General features: G+C 46.7%; 1 protein-coding gene across 6 annotated transcripts in view; it reads right to left on the bottom strand.

Annotated features, from left to right (window-relative positions):
- SH3BP4 (SH3 domain binding protein 4) overlaps window positions 1-24,624 on the bottom strand; it is a 142,718-nt gene that overhangs the window by 37,083 nt on the left and 81,011 nt on the right. For 5 of the 6 annotated variants that reach the window (XM_048869755.2, XM_075118173.1, XM_075118175.1 and 2 more), the window contains exon 2: window positions 7,742-8,004. The exons of the other annotated variant lie outside the window; for it this stretch is intronic. In XM_048869755.2, coding sequence (XP_048725712.2) covers window positions 7,742-7,859 — 118 coding nt within the window. In that variant the 5' untranslated portion in view covers window positions 7,860-8,004. The remainder of the gene's footprint in view (window positions 1-7,741; window positions 8,005-24,624) is intronic. 6 annotated transcript variants of the gene reach the window in all.

Below are 24,624 nucleotides of genomic sequence, written 5' to 3' on the forward strand. Positions count from 1 at the left end.
CAAAAAAAAAAAAAAATAGGGGCTAATATCTATTTTTTAAAAATTGTTCAAACTGGATTATCCCAGTATCAAGGCTGAGGCAGAATCAAGACCCTGCCCCTCAAAATAAAAGGGTAATAAAAGTGACTCCCAGATTCATGTATGCATAAAGCCACTAGCCCAATATAATTCTATGCTGCCTGAATATAAACGGTTTCAAAGACAGAGAAGACACTTGAAAGGTTATTTTGATAAGCCATATTTTGCAACATGATGCTGTTATATCAGCAAAGAATTCAAAAAGTAAAGCTCACAAGAGGTCTTTAAACACCTCTGCTAGCTCTTTGCTATTGCAGCACATATGGTATACAATATTACACACTGACCTGATGCTCCCTGAAGTAACGTAGGCACAAAAAGGAAACATGGTTGAAATTTAAATGTTTGTTTTCTTTGAGAGCCTTAGGGGTCCCCTTTGCTTTCTGCTGTTGCCTTGTGCTACCCTAGACGGGAAAACATCATACTTTAAATACAAAAATGTAGCCCCGCTACTGTAATTCTAGAAACTTGATAAAGTTTAAGGACTCAAAACTCCTGCAAAGATGGGGCTTGACACTATAAGCCAATGCCAAAGAGCTGTTACTATCGCTGAAAATTCCAGATGACAAGCCATGATCAACAAAGATCTCAGAGTGTTTTTTAACTATGGGAAATGAAACTTACGGGGATTTTCTTCCCCTTCAACCAAGGAGAAATGCCACTTTTGAAATAAAATATTAAGGAAAAAAACAAAGGAGCAATATGCCTATGTTCCTATCTACTTATGATTGGGAATGGTTTATGTCCAAGTTCTATGCCATATTCTTTGAGCTTTAAGGAGCTGTGGGAGTTGGTTCCCTTAATGAATACACTGTACTAGGTGAAAACCCCTGTGACAGTACAGTTATGTGGGTAAAAAAGCCAAACATGTCTCAGAACTGACAAACTGGACGGTAACAGCCTGCGAATCCCAGGGATGACCGAGCCTGGTGACGTTCGGAACAAAAAGAGCCCTCACCCGGGCTTGCAGTTGTTTCCAGCACTCCCCGCCTGACTCAGACGTTCCAGGCTTCAGAGTCACACAGACAGTGACAAGGTAGGTGAGGAAATATCTAGACTGCACACACACAGTGACAATTCTGGAATCTTAATTTGAGGACAGGGATCTTAGCCCTCCACTTTGCAAAGTCCATTTATTTACTGACTGTAACAACAAGGAGAGAAGGAATGACAGCTTTATCCAGTGCCGCTGGGCAGAAAGCAATGCTTTGACCAGAGCATTTCCCACTCCGTCAGAAACAGGAAGAGGGGAGAGGAGAGAGAGAGAGGGTGCATGCGGGGGCGGGAGGGGAATTAACTGTCCCCAACCCACATTTATTGTCAGTGAGACATGTAAACCCTCTGTGAAATCTTTCTGGCATCCCGCTATGAAGCGGCCATTAACTCAATTAAACGCCGTGAAACCTGTGTGAGGTGCAGCCATCGCTCTGGGTTACTAGCTACTTCTCTATCTGGCACCAATTCTCCCAGCGCAGCTGTGCTGTCCCTGGTCTCAGGTAGTTAACTGAGCCGCCATGACTTCGTGACTTGGCCACCCAGCTCTAAACAGAGGCCGGGGTTTGCTCTGTTAATTCCACTAACGTCACTAGATACTAGCCATAGTCTTTTCTCTAGATCACTTCTGGCTATGAAGCATCCGCTGAGTATCTAAATCAACTGCTCTGTAGAGACCCGATCCTGCAGGGTGCTGGGCATCCACACACCAATCCAGCCAAACTTTTAAGCATGTGCTTCACTGTAAGTGTGGGAGGCCTGGTCTTCACTACGTAAAGAGCTGTCTTCTGAACTCGTGTTAGCTAACAGGGGAACCCTAGTGAAGACAAGGCAGGTTTAACATGAGTTAGGAAGTTGAGGTAAACTCTAGGCCCCCCCATACTCCATCTTGACCTGCTAACTCGTTTTTAAACTACCTTGTCTTCACCAGGATTTCACCTGGGCTTAGTTACCAGCTGTTAGCTGTCAGAGGTAGGTAGCAGAACAGAGGAAAGCAACACACTCTTGGGACGGGCAGCGGCACGTTTGCAGAATGTGGCAAGTGCCATCCGGGACACCTCGGTGCTCCACCCTCATGGGACGGACCTAGGAGCTCTGCATTGGCATTACCTTCCCCTTCTGGCACAGGAGGAAAAGCCCCCGCCATGAAGATCTCCTAAGCCGCGTAGGAGTCATGCTGTGCTCCTGCACAGTTTAGGAGCAGTGCACAGCTCCACATCCTCCAGCCACCCCCCCTTGCCCTCCAGCACGCCCGCTGGGCGGCAGGGCTGGCTGAATAGAAGGAAAAAAAAAGTGTAAAGAAGCTGTGAATGTTGCTCACAGTCCCCCCCACCCAATTCAAGAATTTGACAGACAACTTGGTCTACTGGCTTCCCAATGCAAATGGACCTTGCCACGCACAAAACCTCTGACGGAGCCTATTCCTCTGCTACAGTATACAAATCGCACGCAGACATTAGTTTTTCAGAATGATCTGGAACTCAGTTAATATTGCCATCATTCCCACAATGCTGCTAGGAGTCTGAACACATGCAGGGTCATGTGGGTAACTCCCTGAATGCTCTGCTCCAGGAGCATGTACCCAGAGGGCACTGCAGCTAGATGGAGATTAATACCACTATTAATTTCCAATGTGGAACTGTATCAAATGTCTTACTGAGATCCAGGTAGATTAGATCTACTGCATTTCCTTTCTCTACAAAAATCTTCTCAAAGATAGTGATCAGGTTGGCCTGGCATGGTCAACCTTTTGTAAAACCGTGTTGTATTTTATCCCAATTACCGTTCACCATTATGTCCTCAACTACTTTCTGTTTCAAAATTTGTTTTAAGACCTTGCATACAACTGAGGTCAAACTAACAGGCCTGTAGTTTCCTGGATCACTTTCCCCCACCTTTCTTAAAAATAGGTCCTGTATTAATAATTCTCCAGTCACAGGGTACAACCCCCAGAGTTTTCAGATTCATTAAAAATCCTTGCTATTGGACTTCCAGTTTCATGTGCCAGTTCCTTTAACAGTCTTGGATGGAGATTAATGGGACCAAACCGGGGGGCCCAGATAAACTGTTTGACTTTGACTCCCTCCTCATATGTGGTAATTTCTACTTCATATCCTCATTACCATTAGCCACCCTGTCACTACCCCAAGCTCTTCATTAGCCTCATTAAAAACTGAGGCAATATATTCATTTTGGTGTTGGGCCATGCCTAGATTATCTTTAATCTCCACCCCATCCTCAGTGTTTAGCAGTCGCACTTTTGTGTTTTCTTTTCACAGAACCTTTTACTATTGGTTTTAATTCCCATTGCAAAGTCTAACTCTGTTTGGCTTTTGACAGTTCTCATTTTCCCCTACACTTTCTGACCTCCAAGAAGTAGCTTTCCTTGCGGATCCATCCCTTCTTCTATTCCTCTTGGCTGTCTGCTCTCTCTTAATAATCTGTTTGAGATGCTTGTTCATTCATCTTGGCCTGCAACCCTTCCCTAAGAACTTTTCCCCCTAACTTGAGATACAGGCTTCAGGTAGCTTCTGCAACTTTGATTTAAAATAATGCAGCCGACCTCAGCCCCGATGTAGATACTGCGATGTCAACAAAATAATTCTTCCATCAACCTAGCTACTGTGTCTTGGAGAGGTGGATTTACTACAGTGACGGAAGAACGGCATCTGATCCTGTAGTGTCTATAATGCAGTACTGCAGCGGTCCTGCTGTCGCATTTCTAGTGTAGACATATCTTGAGTCTGTAGATCCAGGCTCTGCGACTCACTGCTGTGTGGGTTTTTTGTTGTTTTTTGTTTTTTGCACTGTAGACATACCCACTTGATCCTGCAGTGGCCTTAACTCCCGGAATACTCTGCTCCAGGAGCACGTACCCAGAGGGCACCGCAACTAGGGTTCAACAAACCCGATACGAACACCATGTTTTTAACACAACGCAATAGGACTAGTGTGGAGACACCGAACGCAAATGCCTGGCTGAATCACAACTTTAAACAATCTACTAAGTTAACATTTTCAAACAAAACCCCAGCTGATAGCTACAATGACTTTTGATATTAAGTTCTACATTTGGCTACTCTTGAAACAAAGCCATCAATGGGGGGTTTTGTTGTTGCTTTTAACGACACCTATCATTTGCCAGCATTTGCGTCATTGTAACTGAAATTATTTCTCACGGCTCATTTAGACTAAGCCAGTGGCGAGATTATCTGGCACCGTGCTGGGTACAATAAGATTATTTTAAAAAGTATCCAAACGTCCATTACATTCCGTTTTCTTAGAGAGTGTACTTCACTGGGGAAAGAAGAAACCCCAACACCTGGTTCTCCTTGGGGAAAGCTCTTAAACATTCCCTGCTTCTGTGCAAAGAAAAGGTAAAGAAGCCACATTGATAGTACATACCTTTCCTAGTTGGACAATAGCTACTCTGTACCATTCCCCGCCTTAATGGAATTGGAGGAATTGCAAACAGGTTTGAAGCTGCCGCATCTTTAAGATAAATTGTCTGTTCATGAATGAAAGTGCTTCCATTGATGCATTTAATGTAAACAAGTGGTAGGGAATGGTTAATGCCATTCTAGGATTCAGCCTAAGAGCGATGAAGCAAGGAAGCAGTCAGCCTCCAGCCAACAAACAAGCAGGTTAAACTTACGCACTGTTCAGTACATCATATGGGAGCAGGGAGATGTTCTTTACTTCGGGGAGGTGTGGACACTTGTGCTCACGGAGGGAAGGGGAGGGGAAACAAGTAAAAAAATCACACTAGGAGCCTAAAGCTGGGTGAAGAGCAAGTTCCAAAGAAATCAGCATTGTGTGGTTACTCTGCAGGCTCAGCACCGGGGTCTCTGAATTACAGAGCTAAAGTGCTAATGACACAGGTATTCCCACATTAAAGGCTGCCCTGAAGTTTGGCCCCAGTCTTAGGGCTTGCATACACGGGGAAACTGACTGCCATAGCTAGTACAGAATAACTGTTCTGGAATCATAGAATAGCAGGGTCGGAAGGGACCTCAGGAGGTCATCTAGTCCAACCCCCTGCTCAAAGCAGGACCAATCCCCAGTTTTTGCCCCAGATCCCTAAATGGCCCTCCCCTCAAGGACTGAACTCAAAACCCTGGGTTTAGCAGGCCAATGCTCAAACCACTGAGCTATCCCTCCCCCCCCCCAGGGGAGTTATTCCAGAACAGCTAGAGTGCTTTACATTCATAACCTACCTTATTCCAAAATAACGTAAATAACCCTTTACATTCCTTCATCATGCAAACTGTCAGCGTCGCCAACTCTTACGATCTCATCATAAAGCTCATGAAAGATCATTTTAAAGTCATTACGATTAGGGAAAAAATCTCATCTTTCATTGTAAAAAAGGTAAGTTCCTACCCCTTAAGGTTGCAGTAAAATACATGAAAACACAGTTCAAGGACACCCTAAAGACTCAGAAGCTGTAAAAGCAAATAATATGGGGTGGGGGGGGGGGTTGGGGGGAGAGTTCCTCTCTTTTGAAATCTCACAATTGTGTATGGCCTGACTCATGATTTTTGAATGCTTGAGGTTGGCAATATTGCCAATGTTGTGTGAGCTACAGAGTCTGCATTGTCTTATAGCATCAAAACTCCTGCTCCATCGCGGGAGTGCAGCCTGCCATTAGGACTTGTGATTTTCAAAGGGCATGTGGGGAAAGTGAAGGAAGAAATGGATTAAGGAAAGACGGGAAATGAGCATTTCTTCGTCCTCTGTATATGGCTGCCAAGAGAACACAAACTTTTCTAGTTGTTTTTCTTCTTCTGTCCACATCACCTCCCCCAGCTGTACGGGCCGCCTGAGCTTCACAGTACTCAAGGTACGAAGCTGACAAAGAACTGGGTCAGCAAGCTGGTCTAGAAGAAAACACCAAGCCCTCTGTGTAAGTAGCAGCTGATGAGTCACAAGGACCTTTGCCACTAGTATCCGGTGGAAACAAAGAGTAATTATTAGAGCCTGGCAAAAGGCCACATCTCTCACAGATGCCAAGTGGGCATAATGGAGATGGTTTATTCTGCTGATGGGACATGTTTCAGGACTGCATGAGGAGTTGGTCCCCACTTGATGCTTCATGCTGGGCTGGGAGACCCGAAGGTGAGCGGTTTTCTCCAAAGATGCCAAGTCACGTGTGTGTCACCACCATCTGCACAATCCCAAGGACAACCATTGCTTCTGGCTGACAATCCATTTCCAGTCCTCCCCCTACACTCGCCTCAGTAGTGGGCGCTGTGGGTTTCGTTCTCATTTTTGATTATTCACTAACTAATTCATTTGTTGCAAGATAAAACAGACATGTTCCAGGCAGGAGGGGATGCGTACAAGGCCCGTGGTTAGTGCCGCAATGGAAGGCCCATCGCTGTCCTTCTGCATGCGTGAGGGGCAGCCTGGAGCTGGAGGATGGCTCTGCCATTTCGTGTAACGAGCCCTACAGGCCAGGGAGGGGAGAGCAGCTCAGCCAAGGATACATCTTCTCCCCCTGTCCAGCTAGCCCCCTAACTAGAACACAGGAGTTATTCTGCAGCCACTTGCTTCCAGTGAGGGAAACGAGAAGAGGGCTGGAATGCCTGGCCGCTGATTGACAAGGAACAGCCAACCCACTGAAGGAGAAGTAGCACTTAAGCAAGATCGTAAGTCACCACTGCTAAACAAAAACCATGTTTATTTCAGTGCCAATTGTACCAGGCCAACCCGCTGCCCCCAAAGAACATACAAACGACCATACTGGGTCTAGTCCAGTATCCTATCTTCCCACAGTGGCCGGTGCCAGGTGCTTCAGAGGGAGTGAACTGAACAGGGCAATTTCGAGTGATCCATCCTCTGTCATCCAGTCCCAGCTTCCGGCAGTCAGAGGCCAGGGACACCCACAGCATGGGGTTGCGTCCCTGACCATCTTGGCTAATAGCCATTGGTAGACCTATCCTCCATTACCTTATCTCATTCGGTTTTGAACCCAGTTGTACTTTCAGTCTTCCAACATCCCCTGGCAATGAGCTCCACAGGCTGACTGTGGGTAAAGAAGGAAACTGCACAAACTACTTTCCTGCCACTCGCAAATCAATGTTTGTTAGATAATGAACTAAACACAACTGTAACAAATCAGTTGAAAGTGGCCCTTTCAGGAGATGACAATGGAAATCAATCAGGAGCCTAGTCTATTTTCAATTGCTTCCACCATACCAGTTAGGGTCTGTGTTCACAGAGCCCTTGAATCCAAACTGCCTTGACACTGAGTGCTCCTGTCAGTGTGGAAGATCCCAGGTCTTTCTAAGTGTTTACAAAACCCCCTCAAAACGTTGACCCCCTAAGGAGGAGACATTTTAAACTAGAAAATTAGGGAAAACAAACTGCAGGGGAAGGTGATCAGTGCTGGTTAAGGGACTAGACTAGGACTCAGAAGATTGAGGTTCAATTCCTAGTTCTGCCACAGACTCCTTGTGTGACCTTGAGCATGTCACTTCACCCCTTCACTTCCCACCTGAGGAGCCAGTTTACCACCATTCCTTTCTCCCCAAGCCCCCTTTGTACGTCTTGTCCAGTACTGTATTATATGTGCATACAGAGCCTAATGCCATGGGACACTGGTCTTAGTCAGAGCCTCAACCTGCTACTGTAATACAAATATCAAACGCTGCAAAATTCTGCTCACCTTTGACGTCACTAAAGCTGGTTTCCGAAAACCCTTCGCTGAGATCGATCAGTGTCCCCTCGGACTTGCAGCGGGGGAGGCCACTGGAGTTGGCAGCACGAATCCTCTGAGCTGCCATCCTGAAACTTTGCCCTGTCCTGGGAAACGCTAGTGGGCCATGTTTCCTCTCGCGCCTGCAGCAAGAACCCCTATACCATCTAGCGTGGCAAATTCCAGCTGCCAAGAGGACAGTGTCCAGATGCAACTTTTACAGCCTGAGGAACCTGAAGGGAGAATAAAAGAGCTGGTTAGCGTAGGCATTTGCAGCTCACTTGGAGAAGTAATCAGGTGGCTGTAGAAAGGATGAACATGTGGTTGCAGCACTGAGGTGCAACTGAAGAGGTTCTGGTTCAAGCTCTTGTGGGTAGGGGTGTCTCCTCCAATGTGTCTAGCATAACGGGGCCCCGATCACAGGTGCTACACGTACCATTTACGAACAGAAAAACAGTTCCTGAATTCTTCTTGGGCATCAGGAACTAACTCCTGTACCGCTCCTAGCAAAAGCCACCAGTTCTGAGGAGCTAAAATCTCTGCTACCGACGACAACTGGACTTTGGGCCTCATTTCTTACTGCTGATAACAGTCTCTTTTTTGCAGAACGTAACCAATGCTCCTTCCTTTAAGGACCAGTTCAGGGTGTCAGTTCTCAGGGTTATAAATTAGTCCTTCCTTCCCACTCAGAGGCACTATACTGTAGGGTCTGTTACAATACGTACTATGGGATCTTGAGCGGTAGATCCTGAAATGCCAAATTATTAGAGTCAACTCACACTGAGTGCACTCTTGGAGTCATTTTCTGCAAGTCAAACCACGCTGTTCCTGCCTCCTATTGAAGTACCAGGATGTTCTTGACATTTCTCATTAAGATTTCAGTACTGAGAGTTCCCGGGCTTTAGAATATATTGAAATACAGATACTGCAAAGGCAGGTGCTGGAATGCTTAAATCTCATGTGTCCGGCAGGCAAGAGAACGGCTAAGTGTCATGTGTCTTCCACAGCCAGATTGTGAGAGGACACAGAAACGGCTGATCCCGGAGACTACCTATCAGCAGGGCAGCCACGCTGCACCAGGACGGTACTTGCACCATAATGATCCATTAGTAACCCCCTGCAAACCCAAGAGGCACAAGTGAAATCTGCCATACAGAGGAACACCAGCCATTGGCACAAAGCACATTGGCATGTCCCACAGCATCAGGTAGGTAGGTCGTAAGAGGGATTAATACGTGCCCAAGTCAGTGGCGTACTACATTCAGACAACCAGTTGTACAGACAGCCCACAGTTTTTTTGGCAAGTTTGGTGTTTGAGGCAGTGACAGATCATTAGCACTAGCTACCTCACCTCCAACCTGTATCCCACGCTCTGCGGTTCCAGGCTTGCAGAGAGGCTGTTAAGTGTTCCTTCCCACACAGATTCGTGACCATTCTACACTGGCCCGTGAGTGGGAGAACGGGGGCTCCTGGAACATCACTCATTAGGTAAATCTCTGCTTTCTGACTTGCTCAGAGGTGAAAAGTTCCTCTTCTCTGTACCTTTAACTCCTCAGCCTTGTTAATTTTTTACTGTACTTTAAGTTAAAATTCTAACGTCGTGTTTAGAGCAGTGGACCAACAAAGATTTCCAGGTACTTCTAATGAAAAAATCCAGAGCACTTGTAACTTAAACATGCATGGACTTCCCAGATTAGCATTGTGCATTGTTACCAAGGCAAACAAGGGAAATAAGTAACCCTGCCCACTTCCCTTTAGGCTGCAGCACAGAGGATCTCGAAGCCTCTTCCACCAGGGCCACAGGACAGCTATGAACAGTATTCCTGTTTTTTCTTTTCTCACAAAGGGGAAGGAGCTCGTGACACTTCAACATGTGGAAACTCATGTTTCTGTTAATTGCGGAGTTGCATACCTCAGGAAAGGGAAAGGATTAGAGCATCAGCATCAGATTTTCATTTCTAGTATCAAAATATCGGTCTACAAATTTAATAAAAATCAAAATTTGCCCCGAGAAGTAGGTACTGAAGGAAACGGTCAACATTTACTTCTTCAGACATTGAGTTCTAACGTTTGCCTCAAGTGAAGTCATTACCTGCTTCCCTTTGCTAAGCACCAGTTACTATCAGTGCGAAGTTTACAATGGCGCCCGCGGTGCCATGGAGCCGGACCCATGCTCAGAAAGGGCCCCAGCTTGCCCTGCGGCCTGAGACCCCACTGGCTCCACCCACCTCTTGCTCCTCTTGGCCTGCCTGACGAGGGCTCCTCTTCACCCCCTGGCCCCATCCGCTGGCTTCTCTCTGCCCCCTGGCCAGACCCCAGTGCACCTCTGGCTCTGGGCAGCCTCCGCTCCCCACCACCTGTGGGTCCCCACCTGTCTCCCAGGCGCTGAGCTGCCTGGGACTGGTGCAGAATGCGTGCGGGGGGGGGGGGGGAGGACAGGACAGTGTCGGGGGCTTGGCTGGGCCCCCCCAGGCAAGTGGGTCCTGAGGGAGGCTGGCTGGGGCAGGCCCTGGCCTGGCTGATCACACCGAGGGGGCCAGAGCGACTCCCTGTCCCGGGACCTGCACTGGCGGCTCAGCCCGGCAGAGAGAGTTGCCTCCCAGCAGGGCCGGTGAATGCGGCTGGGAGGCAGGGCATGGGTGTCTGGAGGGCTGGGGGGGCGGGGAGGGGTGCTGGGCTGTGAGGGCGGGATCTGTGTGTGCTGAAGCACTAGGGAGTGGGGGTTTTGTGTGGGGTGCTGTGCAGTTGTGGTGGGGCGCTGGGCAGGGGTGGTGTTGTGCAGGACACTGCATTTGTGGCAGGGTCTGGGGGGGCGCTGGGCATAGTGGGTGCAGGGTGTGGCTCTGGCCATAGGGAATTGGAGGGCTGTTCCAGTGTTGGGTGGGGGGGGCTCTGTGTGTGGCATGGGCCCACCCAGGAGGGGAAGGGGCATGCTGGCAGCACAAGGCTGGGTGGACCACTGTGCGTCTGGCAACTGCCGGTTTGTAAATAGTGCCCTCTCACTGGGCAGGGCGGAGCAGGGCCGCCCATGCCAGGCCCCCGGCCAGCCCCTCGCTCCAGAGACCGACCCCCCTGCACCACTCTCCACTGCCCCCTTGGGGGTCCACAAACAAGTTGGGCGCCAGGCCCACAAAAAGTTAATCCGGCTCCGATTACTATACTTGGCTTGAAAAATCCAGACATACTCAAGAGCTTTCCCTAGCAAGTACTGGATCCTCAGACCCCATTCCTTCAAGATTTAAGCTCTAATGCAACACAGCTTAATGTCTAGCCCTTGTGGTTACAAAGAATCTTCCTTCCAAATGTGAACCAGATCAACATCGCCTTCATCACTGCTCAGAGCAAGAGCTTCTGCAACTACTCCTAGGTGCCACAACGTGAAATTAACATGAGATTCTGGTCAGTTTCATGGCTGCCATTCCAAACCCTTTGGAAAGCAGTGAGAAATATCAAGAATAATTTTCTTGCAGGGTCCAGAGACAACAACCTGGTAGAAATCCTCTGCAACTTCCCCCTTCTAACAGGTGGGTAAGGCCAAGGTGGTGGTTGGGTTTCTAACACATATTTTATATGTCCATTATATAGATGTGTAAACCAAGGCACAGATCTTTCATTGTCTGCCCAAAGACAAAACATGTTAATGGCAGAGCTGAGAAGAGAATCCCAAAACCTCACTCCCAAGTACAGTCTCTTTCATAAGGTGCATCTTTCACCCCAGCTTCCTGGCCAGAACAGAGTTTCGTTTCTTCACAGAAAAGCAGAATATCAGCTCCAGACATCTCTCCCAATGACCCCAATGCCATATCCATTCAGGACTGGCTCATAAGACAGCCCAAACACTTTGATGAACCTCCAGGTCTATATCACAGCTGTGCACACGTCCCATATACACAAAGCAGGAAACGTGCAATAGAATGGATCACCCATTCTAAGAGCTCTCTAAAAAGACTGCTGGGATATAGTGCAAAAACTTCATTACAAAGGAAGAGGCAGAGTTATAGTGAAGACTTACAACCTTATCTTGGGGGATGGACTAGATGACTTCCTGAGGTCCCTTCCAACCCTGATATTCTATGATCTTTGAGACCCAATCTAGACAGATGTGTGCTGCTGACACAGAAAAGGCTTACTGGAAAAGCAAAGCAAGAGCTCTTTGTTTGGGCTTATATAGCCTCAAGCTTCCTTTTCTTTTCTCCCCTCCCTCCTCTGGGAGGCTCTAATCAAACCAGGTAGAGCAATCTGGATTAGTCATTTTGAGAAACTCCCCTTAGGTCTGGCCCTGGTGCCACATGGCTGGTAATTGGATTTAAGGCCCGCGCTCCATTCCACCTCAGCCATTGCAAAGATTTCCAACACCTCATTGGTCTGCTACGTGCAAACTGAGTGGCACTGGCCACTGCACAATTAGAAACCACTTTTCACAACCCACCAGACCTGAAGTGGCCCACACCAACCTAAAGAAGAGCTCTGCGTGGCTCGAAAGCTTGCCTCTCCCAACAGAAGCTGCTCTGGTCTCTCTAATGTCCTGGGACTGACAGCTACAATTACACTGCATCCCTACCCTAACCAGCCCTGAAACTCCCATCAAGACACAGAGTGACCCTTGCTGCGTTGGTTTCGCATGAAGTTTTCAAGCCACTATGGCTATGTTCTTAGAACTTGGAGCTTTCCCCAGCAGACTCCTAGGTTAATTAAAAGCATAACCTCATCCAAAGGAAGTTGCTCCTGGTGATCTCTTTAATTTCAGCCTCTCTGTGGCGTGCTCTCTCTCTCTCTCTTTTTTTTTTTTGCAGCAAGACATCCCAAATGAACTCTTAGATGCACAGCAGCATATTTCCTAATGACCAACAGCAGCAAATCTAGGATGGGCCTCGCAGGCTCCTGGGATAAGTAGCACAGAGCCGACCTGCAGGAAGAAAGAGGAGCAAAGGAAGCAGGATAGATCTAATGGAGGTGGCTTTGCAAACCAAGCGGGGTGTGGGGGGGGGGAAGGTTTAAACAATTGCACCTCAGGTATTTTTGGAGTCCTTTCAGAGGCTTTAAAATGCAGATACCAGTAGAGTCATGAAGAAAAGGATAACGCAAACCTCGGCCTCCCATTCCATGTCACGCTTATGCTCATTTACACAGAGATGATGGGGGCATAACCAGGCTACACACACTTCTCCACCCTCTTTGTAAAGACTTCATAATCCTTTCGCAAAAAGAAAAGGAGGACTTGTGGCACCTTAGAGACTAACCAATTTATTTGAGCATAAGCTTTCGTGAGCTATAGCTCACTTCATCGGATGCATAATATATTTTACTCATTTGCACCAGACATCAACCTATGTGCAGTTCCACTGCAGATAACACTCTTGGCATTCGTCGTCCGGCCTGCCTAGCACAACATATGCCCATTCTGCTTACGGTATATTTCTCCTGCCCATTACTGATGAGACTGGACACTGTTTTCACTTGAGACCCCAGAAACTATATACTCTTCCCCCCCACTCCCAATTAAATGCCATCTCTTTGAAGCCAGCTGTCTTCGTTATTACACTGGTACCCCAGAAGCACCTAGATGTCCTTACCAATACCGTAGCTCCACTGTGCTAGGTGCCGTACAAACATGACAGCCCTGGCCCCAAAGAATGTATGCTGTAATGAAGCAAGACAGGTAGAGGATGGGAAGGGAAGGGGGGCTGAAGTGTCTTGCCACAGGTCACAGAGCGGAGCTGGAAGCAGAATCCGTGTTTCCTGATGCCCAGTCCAGGCCCAATAGACTAGACCACACTGCCTCTCAAACAGCTGCCTCGTCACCCTAGCACCTGGGCACCTCACCATCTTTGAGGTATTTATTCTCAAGAACTTTGTGGGGTAGGGCAGTGCTATTACCCCCATTGTACAGATGGGCAACTGAGGGAGAAAGCAGCTAAGGGTCTGTCTACACTATGAAGCTCAAGTTGGCCTAGCCATGCGGACATAGCCTGCATGGGAAGACACGACCTATGCCAACAGAAGATGTTCTGTCCATGGAGGAACAGCACCTCTATCAAGGACGTTAGCAACGCCCACAGAAGTAGTTCTCTGTCGACATGGGTGTGTGTACACTAGGGGGGCTGGAGGATGGCAGTCTGCATAGTTATATCAGTCGGGGTGATTTTTTCACCTCCCGCACCAGCATGGATATGCCGAGATAACATTTAAGCGGAGATGAAGACCAAGTCATTTGCCTAACTCACACAAGACGACTGTGGAGGAGCAGGGAATTCATCCCTGGTCTCCCAAGTCTTAGGCAAGAGTGCTACCCACTGGACTATCCTTCCTCAGCCCTCCCACTGGCTCTGCCTAACACAACACACGTAAATCATACCAAAAATTAGAATGATTTGACATTGAGAGTCAGCAGCCCAGACAAAGTTGAAGTTGCTTCCAATACTTTTCTTTTAAACTCTCTGCTCACAAATGGAAAAAAACAAGACTTGTAACTTGTAGGAAATACACACAAATCAGAACCCCTTAGATAGGGCAGGGCTTTGATAGGAACAGTGAGATAATAGGAAACATGAAGACACGCTTTTTAGGCCTCTAACCATCCTGGTTGAGGCTGAATGTTAACTGCTGAGTTTCTCCCAGGAGGAAAGAGTGTGCCCTGAAGGATAGAGTGCTTTTGCTGGAATGCAATGAAAGGAAACTTACATTTGAGAACTAAAGGTTGAAACACAAAACGCTTGAATTCAATGTGTTTCCCCACAATCTTTCCCATCTCAGCATGTCTGGAATGTGGCTAATGAAAGGGGAGGGATGCATCAGGTTTGGACAGAAGATTACCCCCAAGTCTGTGTAATTTTTGTTTTAATGACATTGTTTCAGGACATGCCACTAACATTCCAGAGTTTGGACTCAGAGATTTACAAATAAACTGAGCTTGAGTTGGAATAACAGACTCTATTGATCAAAAGGTTTGGGTCAGGCAAGACAACACAGAGAAAAGTAACTCCATCGACAAGAAGGGAAGATGGGGTTGTCGGGGAGAAGAACTGTGGAAAGCTGTGCCTTTAAAAGAGTAAATTGACACATTGCTAATTTTTGGGACATACAATTAATCCAAGTGTACCCTGCATTTATTTATTGGCCGCGATACAAGCAGAAGGGTGTAACCTTTCCTGTCCCTTAGTGTGGAGGTGAGCGTTTCGCAGCAAGCAATGCTACAGAAAGGTGTATTAATACTCCAGCTGTAAGACGCTTCAGTGAACAAGCGTAACAATTGCTACAGAACTCTCTTGCTCATGAATCTCTCATATAAAGGAGAAATAAGGTTTAGATAACATCTTCCAAATCAGCCATGCAGATCTGAACAGTTTTGTTGCTGCCCATCCCCATATTAACCACATCCTGGCTATCAGGGCAAGCCTGACAGTCAATAATTCAACTAGCATTCATTTAAGTAGCAACCCAGAGAAGCATATGGGTTTCCCAAGGGAAAAGGATAATTTACTTGCCATTCAGCCAGCTGGACCCTTCCATTCACCAGCATTCTCAACCAGCAAACTTTAGCCAACAAGCCATGAAGAGAGAAACAAACCTTTACTTTCACAGGCACACGCTACAGAAGTTGAGTGCACGTGTACTAAAACGATCGCATGGAGGGGAAGACGAACAGACCCAAAATGAAGCCTACCTTTCATACACTTAGTGCTACACAAGTATACGCAAAGACACTGCTCCTGACCTTGGGGACACATCCATCAATTTCCCCAAAACGAGATCTGAAACATGGATCTAATGCAAACTTCTCCACTAAGCAACCTTAGAATAACTCTCCCAGACTAAACTAATGTGTTGCTTTGCGATCACACGTGCATGAACGCCTATTCCAAACAGTCACACACTATGCTGTCGATCTACCGGGTTGTTTTTAAATACTGTAGGCAGGGCATCGAGATAATCAAGAATCCTACTTCCCTGAAGCGTGCGCTTTGAGATCAGGATTGATACATATGCTAAGGGTGGAGCAGACAGGCAGAGCAACACGGACAGCAGTGCAGCTAATGTCTTTCCATTTTAGACCTAGACACTGAGTGTCTCACGAGTAGCCCAGGGAATTCTCTGAATTAAGCTGTTAAAATGTATTGGGTGGTGGGCCAGGGCTCTGAGCAGTCAGTCTCTCTCTCTCTCTCTCTCTCTCAGGAGCACGGTCTCACTGATCACCATATGTGGGGTCTGGAAGGAATATCCACCAGGTCAGATTGGCAGGGACTGGGGGTGGGGTGGCGCAGGGAAGGGTTCGCCTTCCTCTGCGGCGTGCAGTGCGGGTCACTCACCAGCATTAACTGGGTATATCTCAATCATTTTGCTGGCATTACAGGGGTTTCAGACACCTGTGCCAGTCAGTCCCTCCCATTCTCTGCCTGTGGCACGTAACAGTCCACCCTCCTGTCGTCTTTTGGTCTCATTTAGGGTGACCAGATGTCCTGATTTCATAGGAAGAGTCCTGATTTGGGGGGCTTTTTCTTATATAGGCACCTATTTACCCCATCCCCTGTCCCGATTTTTAACACTTGCTATCTGGTCACCCTAGTCTCATTCTGGTTGTGGGGTGCAGTGTGTGGGTGCCGGGTGGTGTTGGTGGACACACAGGCGGTCAGACTGATGATCTAGGTTGTCCCTCTAGGACTCTAGTAACCGGGTCACATCTCCAAAGACAGGAGCATGGCCTTATTTGTAATGAAGCAAAATAAAGCCTCTGATAGGCTTCCCAAGTCACACCAAAATTGCGATGAAGCTACACTTAGGCCTTGTCTACAGTAAAGTAGTACCAACAGAGCTAGATTAGTATAACTGAAGTGACGCAACCCCTCTAGTGTGGATATAGTTATAGCTCTATAAAGCATCTTTATATTTGCATAGCAGTTCCTGAACAAAAAAAGGGGAGATGGGAGAAGTTTGGTCTGGAGGATAGAGCACTGGACTGGGAGTCAGGAGACCTGCGTTCTATTCTTTGCTCTGCCACTGGCCTGCTAGATGAACCTGGACAAGTTGTTGTGCCTCAGTATCCCCATCTGTAAAATGGGGATGATACTGGCCTCCTTTGTAAAGTGCTTTGAGAGCTACAGATAAAAAGTATTACACAAATGCTAGGGTATCATTATAAGGTAACAGTATAATTGTCCATACTCGGGGCTGTTCCAGTGTATAAATGATCCCCCAACAGACAATTATAACACAAAACTGACACGCAGACCAGGTATTACCGTGACAGATAAACAGCATCCAAATCACAAACATACATCAAGAATGCACTGGTAGCTCAGTTTAACTACTTCCTGGAAACACCTAACAATTTCCCCAGTTACGGTCTCCACAAAACATCTGTAGTACCTTAGGGCAGTGGCTCTCAACCAGGGGTACACATACCCCTGGGGGTATGCAGAGGTCTTCCAGGGGGTACGTCAACTCATTTAGAGATTTGCCTAGTTTTACAAAAGGCCACATGAAAAGCACTAACAAAGTCAGTACAAACTAAAATTTCATACAATGACTTAAAAAGAAAAGGAGGACTTGTGGCGCCTTAGAGACTAACCAGTTTATTTGAGCATAAGCTTTCGTGAGCTACAGCTCAATAAATTGGTTAGTCTCTAAGGTGCCACAAGTCCTCCTTTTCTTTTTGCGAATACAGACTAACAGGGTGGCTACTCGGATACAATGACTTGTTTATACTGCTTTATATACTACACACTGAAATGTAAGCACAATATTTCTCTTCCAATTGTTTTATTTTAATTACATGGCAAAAATGAGAAAGCAAGTTTATCAGTAACAGTGTGCTGCGAAACTTTTCTATTTTTATGTCTGATTTTGTAAGCAAGTAGTCTTTAAGTGAGGTGAAACTTGGGCGTACGCAAGACAACTAATCCGGAAAGGGGGACAGTAGTCCGGAAAGGTTGAGAGCCACTGCCTTAGAGTGATCACTTTCAGGCTACTGATCAGCCTCACTGGGTATGAATGCCCAACAAAAAGTAAAAAGAAAAGGAGTACTTGTGGCACCTTAGAGACTAACCAATTTATTTGAGCATGAGCTTTCGTGAGCTACAGCTCACTTCATCGGATGCATACCGTGGAAACAAAAAGTAAGGGGCCATTCTTTAGTGAGAAGATAAACCTCCATAAACCTGAGTGTCTCTGGATTAAGTTTAGAAGTGTGTGCAACAAGAGTGATGTAGTGGTGGGAGTCTGCTATAGACCACCGGACCAGGGGGATGAGGTAGATGAGGCTTTCTTCCGGCAGCTCACGGAAGCTACTAGATCGCATGCCCTGGTTCTCATGGGTGACTTTAATTTTCCTGATATCTGCTGGGAGAGCAATACAGCGGTGCATAGACAATCCAGGAAGTTTTTGGAAAGCGTAGGGGACAATTTCCTGGCGCAAGTGCTAGAGGAGCCAACTAGGGGGGGCGCTTTTCTTGACCTGCTGCTCACAAACCGGGTAGAATTAGTGGGGGAAGCAAAAGTGGATGGGAATCTGGGAGGCAGTGACCATGAGTTGGTTGAGTTCAGGATCCTGACGCAGGGAAGAAAGGTAAGCAGCAGGATACGAACCCTGGACTTCAGGAAAGCAGACTTCGACTCCCTCAGGGAACGGATGGCCAGGATCCCCTGGGGGACTAACTTGAAGGGGAAAGGAATCCAGGAGAGCTGGCTGTATTTCAAGGAATCCCTGTTGAGGTTACAGGGACAAACCATCCCGATGAGTCGAAAGAATAGTAAATATGGCAGGCGACCAGCTTGGCTTAATGGTGAAATCCTAGCGGATCTTAAACATAAAAAAGAAGCTTACAAGAAGTGGAAGATTGGACATATGACCAGGGAAGAGTATAAAAATATTGCTCGGGCATGTAGGAATGATATCAGGAGGGCCAAATCGCACCTGGAGCTGCAGCTAGCCAGAGATGTCAAGAGTAACAAGAAGGGTTTCTTCAGGTATGTTGGCAACAAGAAGAAAGCCAAGGAAAGTGTGGGCCCCTTACTGAATGAGGGAGGCAACCTAGTGACAGAGGATGTGGAAAAAGCTAATGTACTCAATGCTTTTTTTGCCTCTGTTTTCACTAACAAGGTCAGCTCCCAGACTGCTGCGCTGGGCATCGCAAAATGGGGAAGAGATGGCCAGCCCTCTGTGGAGATAGAGGTGGTTAGGGACTATTTAGAAAAGTTGGACGTGCACAAGTCCATGGGGCCGGACGAGTTGCATCCGAGAGTGCTGAAGGAATTGGCGGCTGTGATTGCAGAGCCATTGGCCATTATCTTTGAAAACTCGTGGCGAACGGGGGAAGTCCCGGATGACTGGAAAAAGGCTAATGTAGTGCCAATCTTTAAAAAAGGGAAGAAGGAGGATCCTGGGAACTACAGGCCAGTCAGCCTCACCTCAGTCCCTGGAAAAATCATGGAGCAGGTCCTCAAAGAATCAATCCTGAAGCACTTGCATGAGAGGAAAGTGATCAGGAACAGCCAGCATGGATTCACCAAGGGAAGGTCATGCCTGACTAATCTAATCGCCTTTTATGATGAGATTACTGGTTCTGTGGATGAAGGGAAAGCAGTGGATGTATTGTTTCTTGACTTTAGCAAAGCTTTTGACACGGTCTCCCACAGTATTCTTGTCAGCAAGTTAAGGAAGTATGGGCTGGAAGAATGCACTATAAGGTGGGTAGAAAGCTGGCTAGATTGTTGGGCTCAACGGGTAGTTATCAATGGTTCCATGTCTAGTTGGCAGCCGGTATCAAGTGGAGTGCCCCAAGGGTCGGTCCTGGGGCCGGTTTTGTTCAATATCTTCATAAATGATCTGGAGGATGGTGTGGATTGCACTCTCAGCAAATTTGCGGATGATACTAAACTAGGAGGAGTGGTAGATACGCTGGAGGGGAGGGATAGGATACAGAAGGACCTAGACAATTTGGAGGATTGGGCCAAAAGAAATCTGATGAGGTTCAATAAGGATAAGTGCAGGGTCCTGCACTTAGGACGGAAGAACCCAATGCACAGCTACAGACTAGGGACCGAATGGCTAGGCAGCAGTTCTGCGGAAAAGGACCTAGGGGTGACAGTGGACGAGAAGCTGGATATGAGTCAGCAGTGTGCCCTTGTTGCCAAGAAGGCCAATGGCATTTTGGGATGTATAAGTAGGGGCATAGCGAGCAGATCGAGGGACGTGATCGTTCCCCTCTATTCGACATTGGTGAGGCCTCATCTGGAGTACTGTGTCCAGTTTTGGGCCCCACACTTCAAGAAGGATGTGGATAAATTGGAGAGAGTCCAGCGAAGGGCAACAAAAATGATTAGGGGTCTGGATCACATGAGTTATGAGGAGAGGCTGAGGGAGCTGGGATTGTTTAGCCTGCAGAAGAGAAGAAATGAGGGGGGATTTGATAGCTGCTTTCAACTACCTGAAAGGGGGTTCCAAAGAGGATGGCTCTAGACTGTTCTCAATGGTAGCAGATGACAGAACGAGGAGTAATGGTCTCAAGTTGCAGTGGGGGAGGTTTAGATTGGATATTAGGAAAAACTTTTTCACTAAGAGGGTGGTGAAACACTGGAATGCGTTACCTAGGGAGGTGGTAGAATCTCCTTCCTTAGAGGTTTTTAAGGTCAGGCTTGACAAAGCCCTGGCTGGGATGATTTAACTGGGATTTGGTCCTGCTTCGAGCAGGGGGTTGGACTAGATGACCTTCTGGGGTCCCTTCCAACCCTTATATTCTATGATTCTATTATTCTATGATTCATGCAGTAGCAGGACACAGACACAGGAGCTGACGTAGGACTGGATTCCCATTAATGGGAACGTGTTCGCCACATCTGCCACGGTCCAGCAGTTGCAAACTTCCCAGATTTAGAATCTTTATGCATATTCTTGCATTTTCCGGAAAACACGCTTCCTAAAAACTAATCTTTCCAGCTGTGAAGACATGTTAGGCCTGTAAGTCTATCTGAATGGAGTGTGAATTTAAAGCTTATACACTCATCAAAGCTCAAGTACAGCCTCTGTTCTGAGTCTGACACTCTTCCGCAGTATAAAGTACCTCGGTGTGATCCCAGTATTAACAGACTCCCACACAAAACCCCAAATCCTCTCAAATCAGTCTGGAAGCAGCCTTGCTAGCTCAAATCTGTTCAGCAGGTATTATGGGCACGTTAACCAGGCAACACGAGTAAACTTTCGCAGCAGACACACTGATTTGGGGGAAATTGGCTTTTATAACTATGCATATTGTTACGTGTGCCCCCCGTGGCAGATCAGTTTTAATCAGTTGCTCATAATTTAATATAAATAACTAACTACAAAACCAGAAAAAAGAAAAAGGAGGACTTGTGGCACCTTAGAGACTAACCAATTTATTTGAGCATAAGCTTTCGTGAGCTACAGTTCACTTGCATCCAATGAATTGAGCTGTAGCTCACGAAAGCTTATGCTCAAATAAATTGGTTAGTCTCTAAGGTGCCACAAGTCCTCCTTTTCTTTTTGTGGATACAGACTAACATAGCTGCTACTCTGAAACCAGTGTTGCCAACTCCTGTGTTTGTATCACAAGTCTCGCAACGTTAAGTTCATTCATGCCCCAGCTTCTAGACTTATGTAAGCACGTGGGAATCTCAAATTTCAACAAAAAGTTTCTAGCCATCATAATAGTGTGGAGGGGGGAAAAAAAGCCTGAAAATGTGTTCCAAGTGCACTCTAAAGACACAAGCCAGAAGACAAATAAATCAATTTAAGAATCAATTTTTAAGCCCATCTCATACTTGGGGGGGGGGCTTGACTCCTGAATTTTGAAGGTTTGGGGTTGGCAGTGTTGCGAAAAATCACATGAACCCTGTGCTTCCAAACTCCGATACAAGGCAAACCACCATCTGGAATCAGCTTGTCGCCTCCAGCCCGGAACAATCAACTTGCAAGAACAAAGAGCAGACAGCCTGGGAGCGGGGGATGCTTGTTGGGAAATCAGAGACACAGGTGGGCTTGGAGACAATAGTGGTGCAGGCACTCCTTCAAAAGAAACTAAAAAGAGAACAGGAAAAGCAACCCAATTTGTTTACCCACAGCATCCTGAATGGATGTGGGAAACAATGGATGCATCATAAGGAACTCCATCTCCTCCTCAGTGGGCTTGTCTGACCATTGCCAGTGGGAGACAAGAGGTGGCAGAATGGTATAACAGACCACAGAGAGGGAGAAGGACGACAGATTGTCTGACATGCTGCTTCATACTCGGGGGAAAGTTCAGAAACAACAAACAATATCTTCCTCCCTGGAGAGAAAGGAAAATGTAGGGTGAAAGGAGAGGGAAATGCATGAACCCAAGTTAGATTTGAGCCATTTTCCCACAAATTTGGCGTTTGGTTTCATGGACAGTAATTTTTTTTCATAACACTGAAGTGAGTAATACATGATGTCACAGAACTTCTGCAGTAGGTGGTACCCAATTAAAAAGCAGCCCCGTTCTACAACTAAAGCAAACAGATTTCTGAATGGTTTCAGAGGAACAGCCGTGTTAGTCTGTATTCGCAAAAAGAAAAGGAGTACTTGTGGCACCTTAGAGACTAACCAATTTATTTGAGCATGAGCTTTCGTGAGCCACAGCTCACTTCATCAGATTTCTGAATGCATCTGATGAAGTGAGCTGTAGCTCACAAAAGCTTCTGCTCAAATAAACTGGTTAGTCTCTAAGGTGTCACAAGTCCTCCTGTTCTTTTTGCGAATACAGACTAACACGGCTGCTACTCTGAAAGATTTCCAACAGGAGTTCGAGCTCCAGCCTGGTCAGTCTGTTTACCAAGGGCTGTGCTCTGTCTGGAACACTGTGCAGAACAGAGCCCTCTAGTGGTTAAACAATATATTGCAAATAAACATGTTAGACCCATAATGCAGAATACAGAAGCTACACACAACCAGGGACTGTTTAACAACCTGAAAATCAGTAATCAGACTACAGTGGGTATTGGGGATGTTCTCATTTTATTCCTCCCAAAAGCCCAAAGGGACCACAGGAATTACTTGAACACTTTACAAGTTTGCTTAATCACTGAGCTAGCGTCCGCATTAATGCTAGTTGGTTTGCAGCCCAAGCAAGTTAAAAAGTGCAGCACAGAGATGAGATGTTCAATCACAGTATTCAAATTCACACTCCCTCCTCAGTTTAACTGACTCACACAAAAGCTTTTCGCCCCTCCCCCGCAGTTTACTTTTGTTAGATTTCTCTTCATTTTCTCCAAGACTCTGCATCCTGGGACAGCTGAGGATAGATATCAGCCTTCAATTATTTTTAAAAGTAACTTGCAGGACCGTTACAGTTTGGCATCCATTTGCGCTGTCAATAACCAATGCAGAGGAAAAACAATCAATGCTCTTTAAGAAAATTACAACCTCGAGAGCGACAATGCTTTTCAAAAGGATATCTGTCTTCACATAGAACAGCTGTGACAAAACACATTTGCATTCCCAAAATACCAGGCTTAGGAGAAAACAGATTACAGAAATGAAAGCCTAAAGACAGCAAACTATTATGAGTATACAGGTGTACTGTGCTTTGAGATCCACCAATACTGGCCGTGGATATGCAGGGTCAGATCCTCAACCAGTGAGGATCGACACAGCTCCACTATAAGTCGGCATAACTCTAGCTTCCATCAGGTGAGGATCTGGCCCAACACCTTGTTATTACAGATTTCAAAGCAAACAGCGGTTTGCAACATATCAAGAGCTGGGTGAAATATTACTGACCCCATTGATAATCCAGTGCCTGTATTCTTCCGCGTGATTGCGGGGCATAAGATACTGTTGTGCTGGGGAAGTTATTGGCTGCCAGCAAGCATCTGATCTACTGGCAATCACAGCTCTCTCTGAAGCTGACAGGCATGCTAGCCACCACTCAGCTAGATGGAAGAGACATTTCAGCTTCTTTATGAAGTAGAGCTCAAACACCAGATGCCATAGAATCAGAACCACAGAATATCATGGATGGAAGGGACCTCAGGAGGTCATCTAGTCCAAACCCCTGCTCAAAGCAGGACCAATCCCCAGTTTTTGCCCCAGATCCCTAAATGGCCCCCTCAAGGATTGAACTCACACCCTGGGTTTAGCAGGCCAATGCTCAAACCACTGAGCTATCCATCTCCTAAGGTGCTGGACTGCAGGGGAAGGCCTGAGCAAGAATTAATTCAGGAAAATAGGAGAGGTTTTCCTGGGACCGAGTCATTGATTGGTTCAGCTGCACGTGCATCAGAAGCAGCAAGGAAACAGAAAGCCAAGGGAAGCAAGCAGACTGAGAGAAGCCCTACGACTAAGCCAAGAGCTTCTTTGGGCAGAGGACTGCCTGCAAAACAGGCTTGGATTTTGGAACAAGGAGATTGCCCGCTGTTTGTTCCTTTGCGTGCAATCTGCATAAACAAACAGAACTGCGTCAAAGAACACCTGACTTATATTACCAATTTTCTCAGCCTAATGAAAACAACCAGACCAGGCCCCGAATAACCTCAAACTCCTGCAAGGTTGAAGGATGCCCTTTGAGGCACAATAAGCTCACTCACAGACAGAGCTTCTGGCCAAGGCTGCTCTTGACAGAGATGGGATAGGGGCAAAACAGTCTCTCACCTGGAGAGTCTGAGGCATGTCCTAAAGACCATGCCTTTAATACCACAGGATTTTTCTGACAGTAACAAGGTAGCGTTTCTGAATAGGTTTCCCATTCCACCACCGGGAGGGAAGAGGGAAGCATGTGAAATAAGCACGACAGATTAAAATATCTCTGTAAAAAGAAGTTTATGAAACTTTGCCAGTCCACTTTCCCAAATTCCGCCATCCAAACTACACAATCTGTAAGTCT

Source organism: Caretta caretta, chromosome 11 (assembly GCF_965140235.1).
Source record: "Caretta caretta isolate rCarCar2 chromosome 11, rCarCar1.hap1, whole genome shotgun sequence".
Classification (NCBI taxonomy): domain Eukaryota; kingdom Metazoa; phylum Chordata; order Testudines; family Cheloniidae; genus Caretta; species Caretta caretta.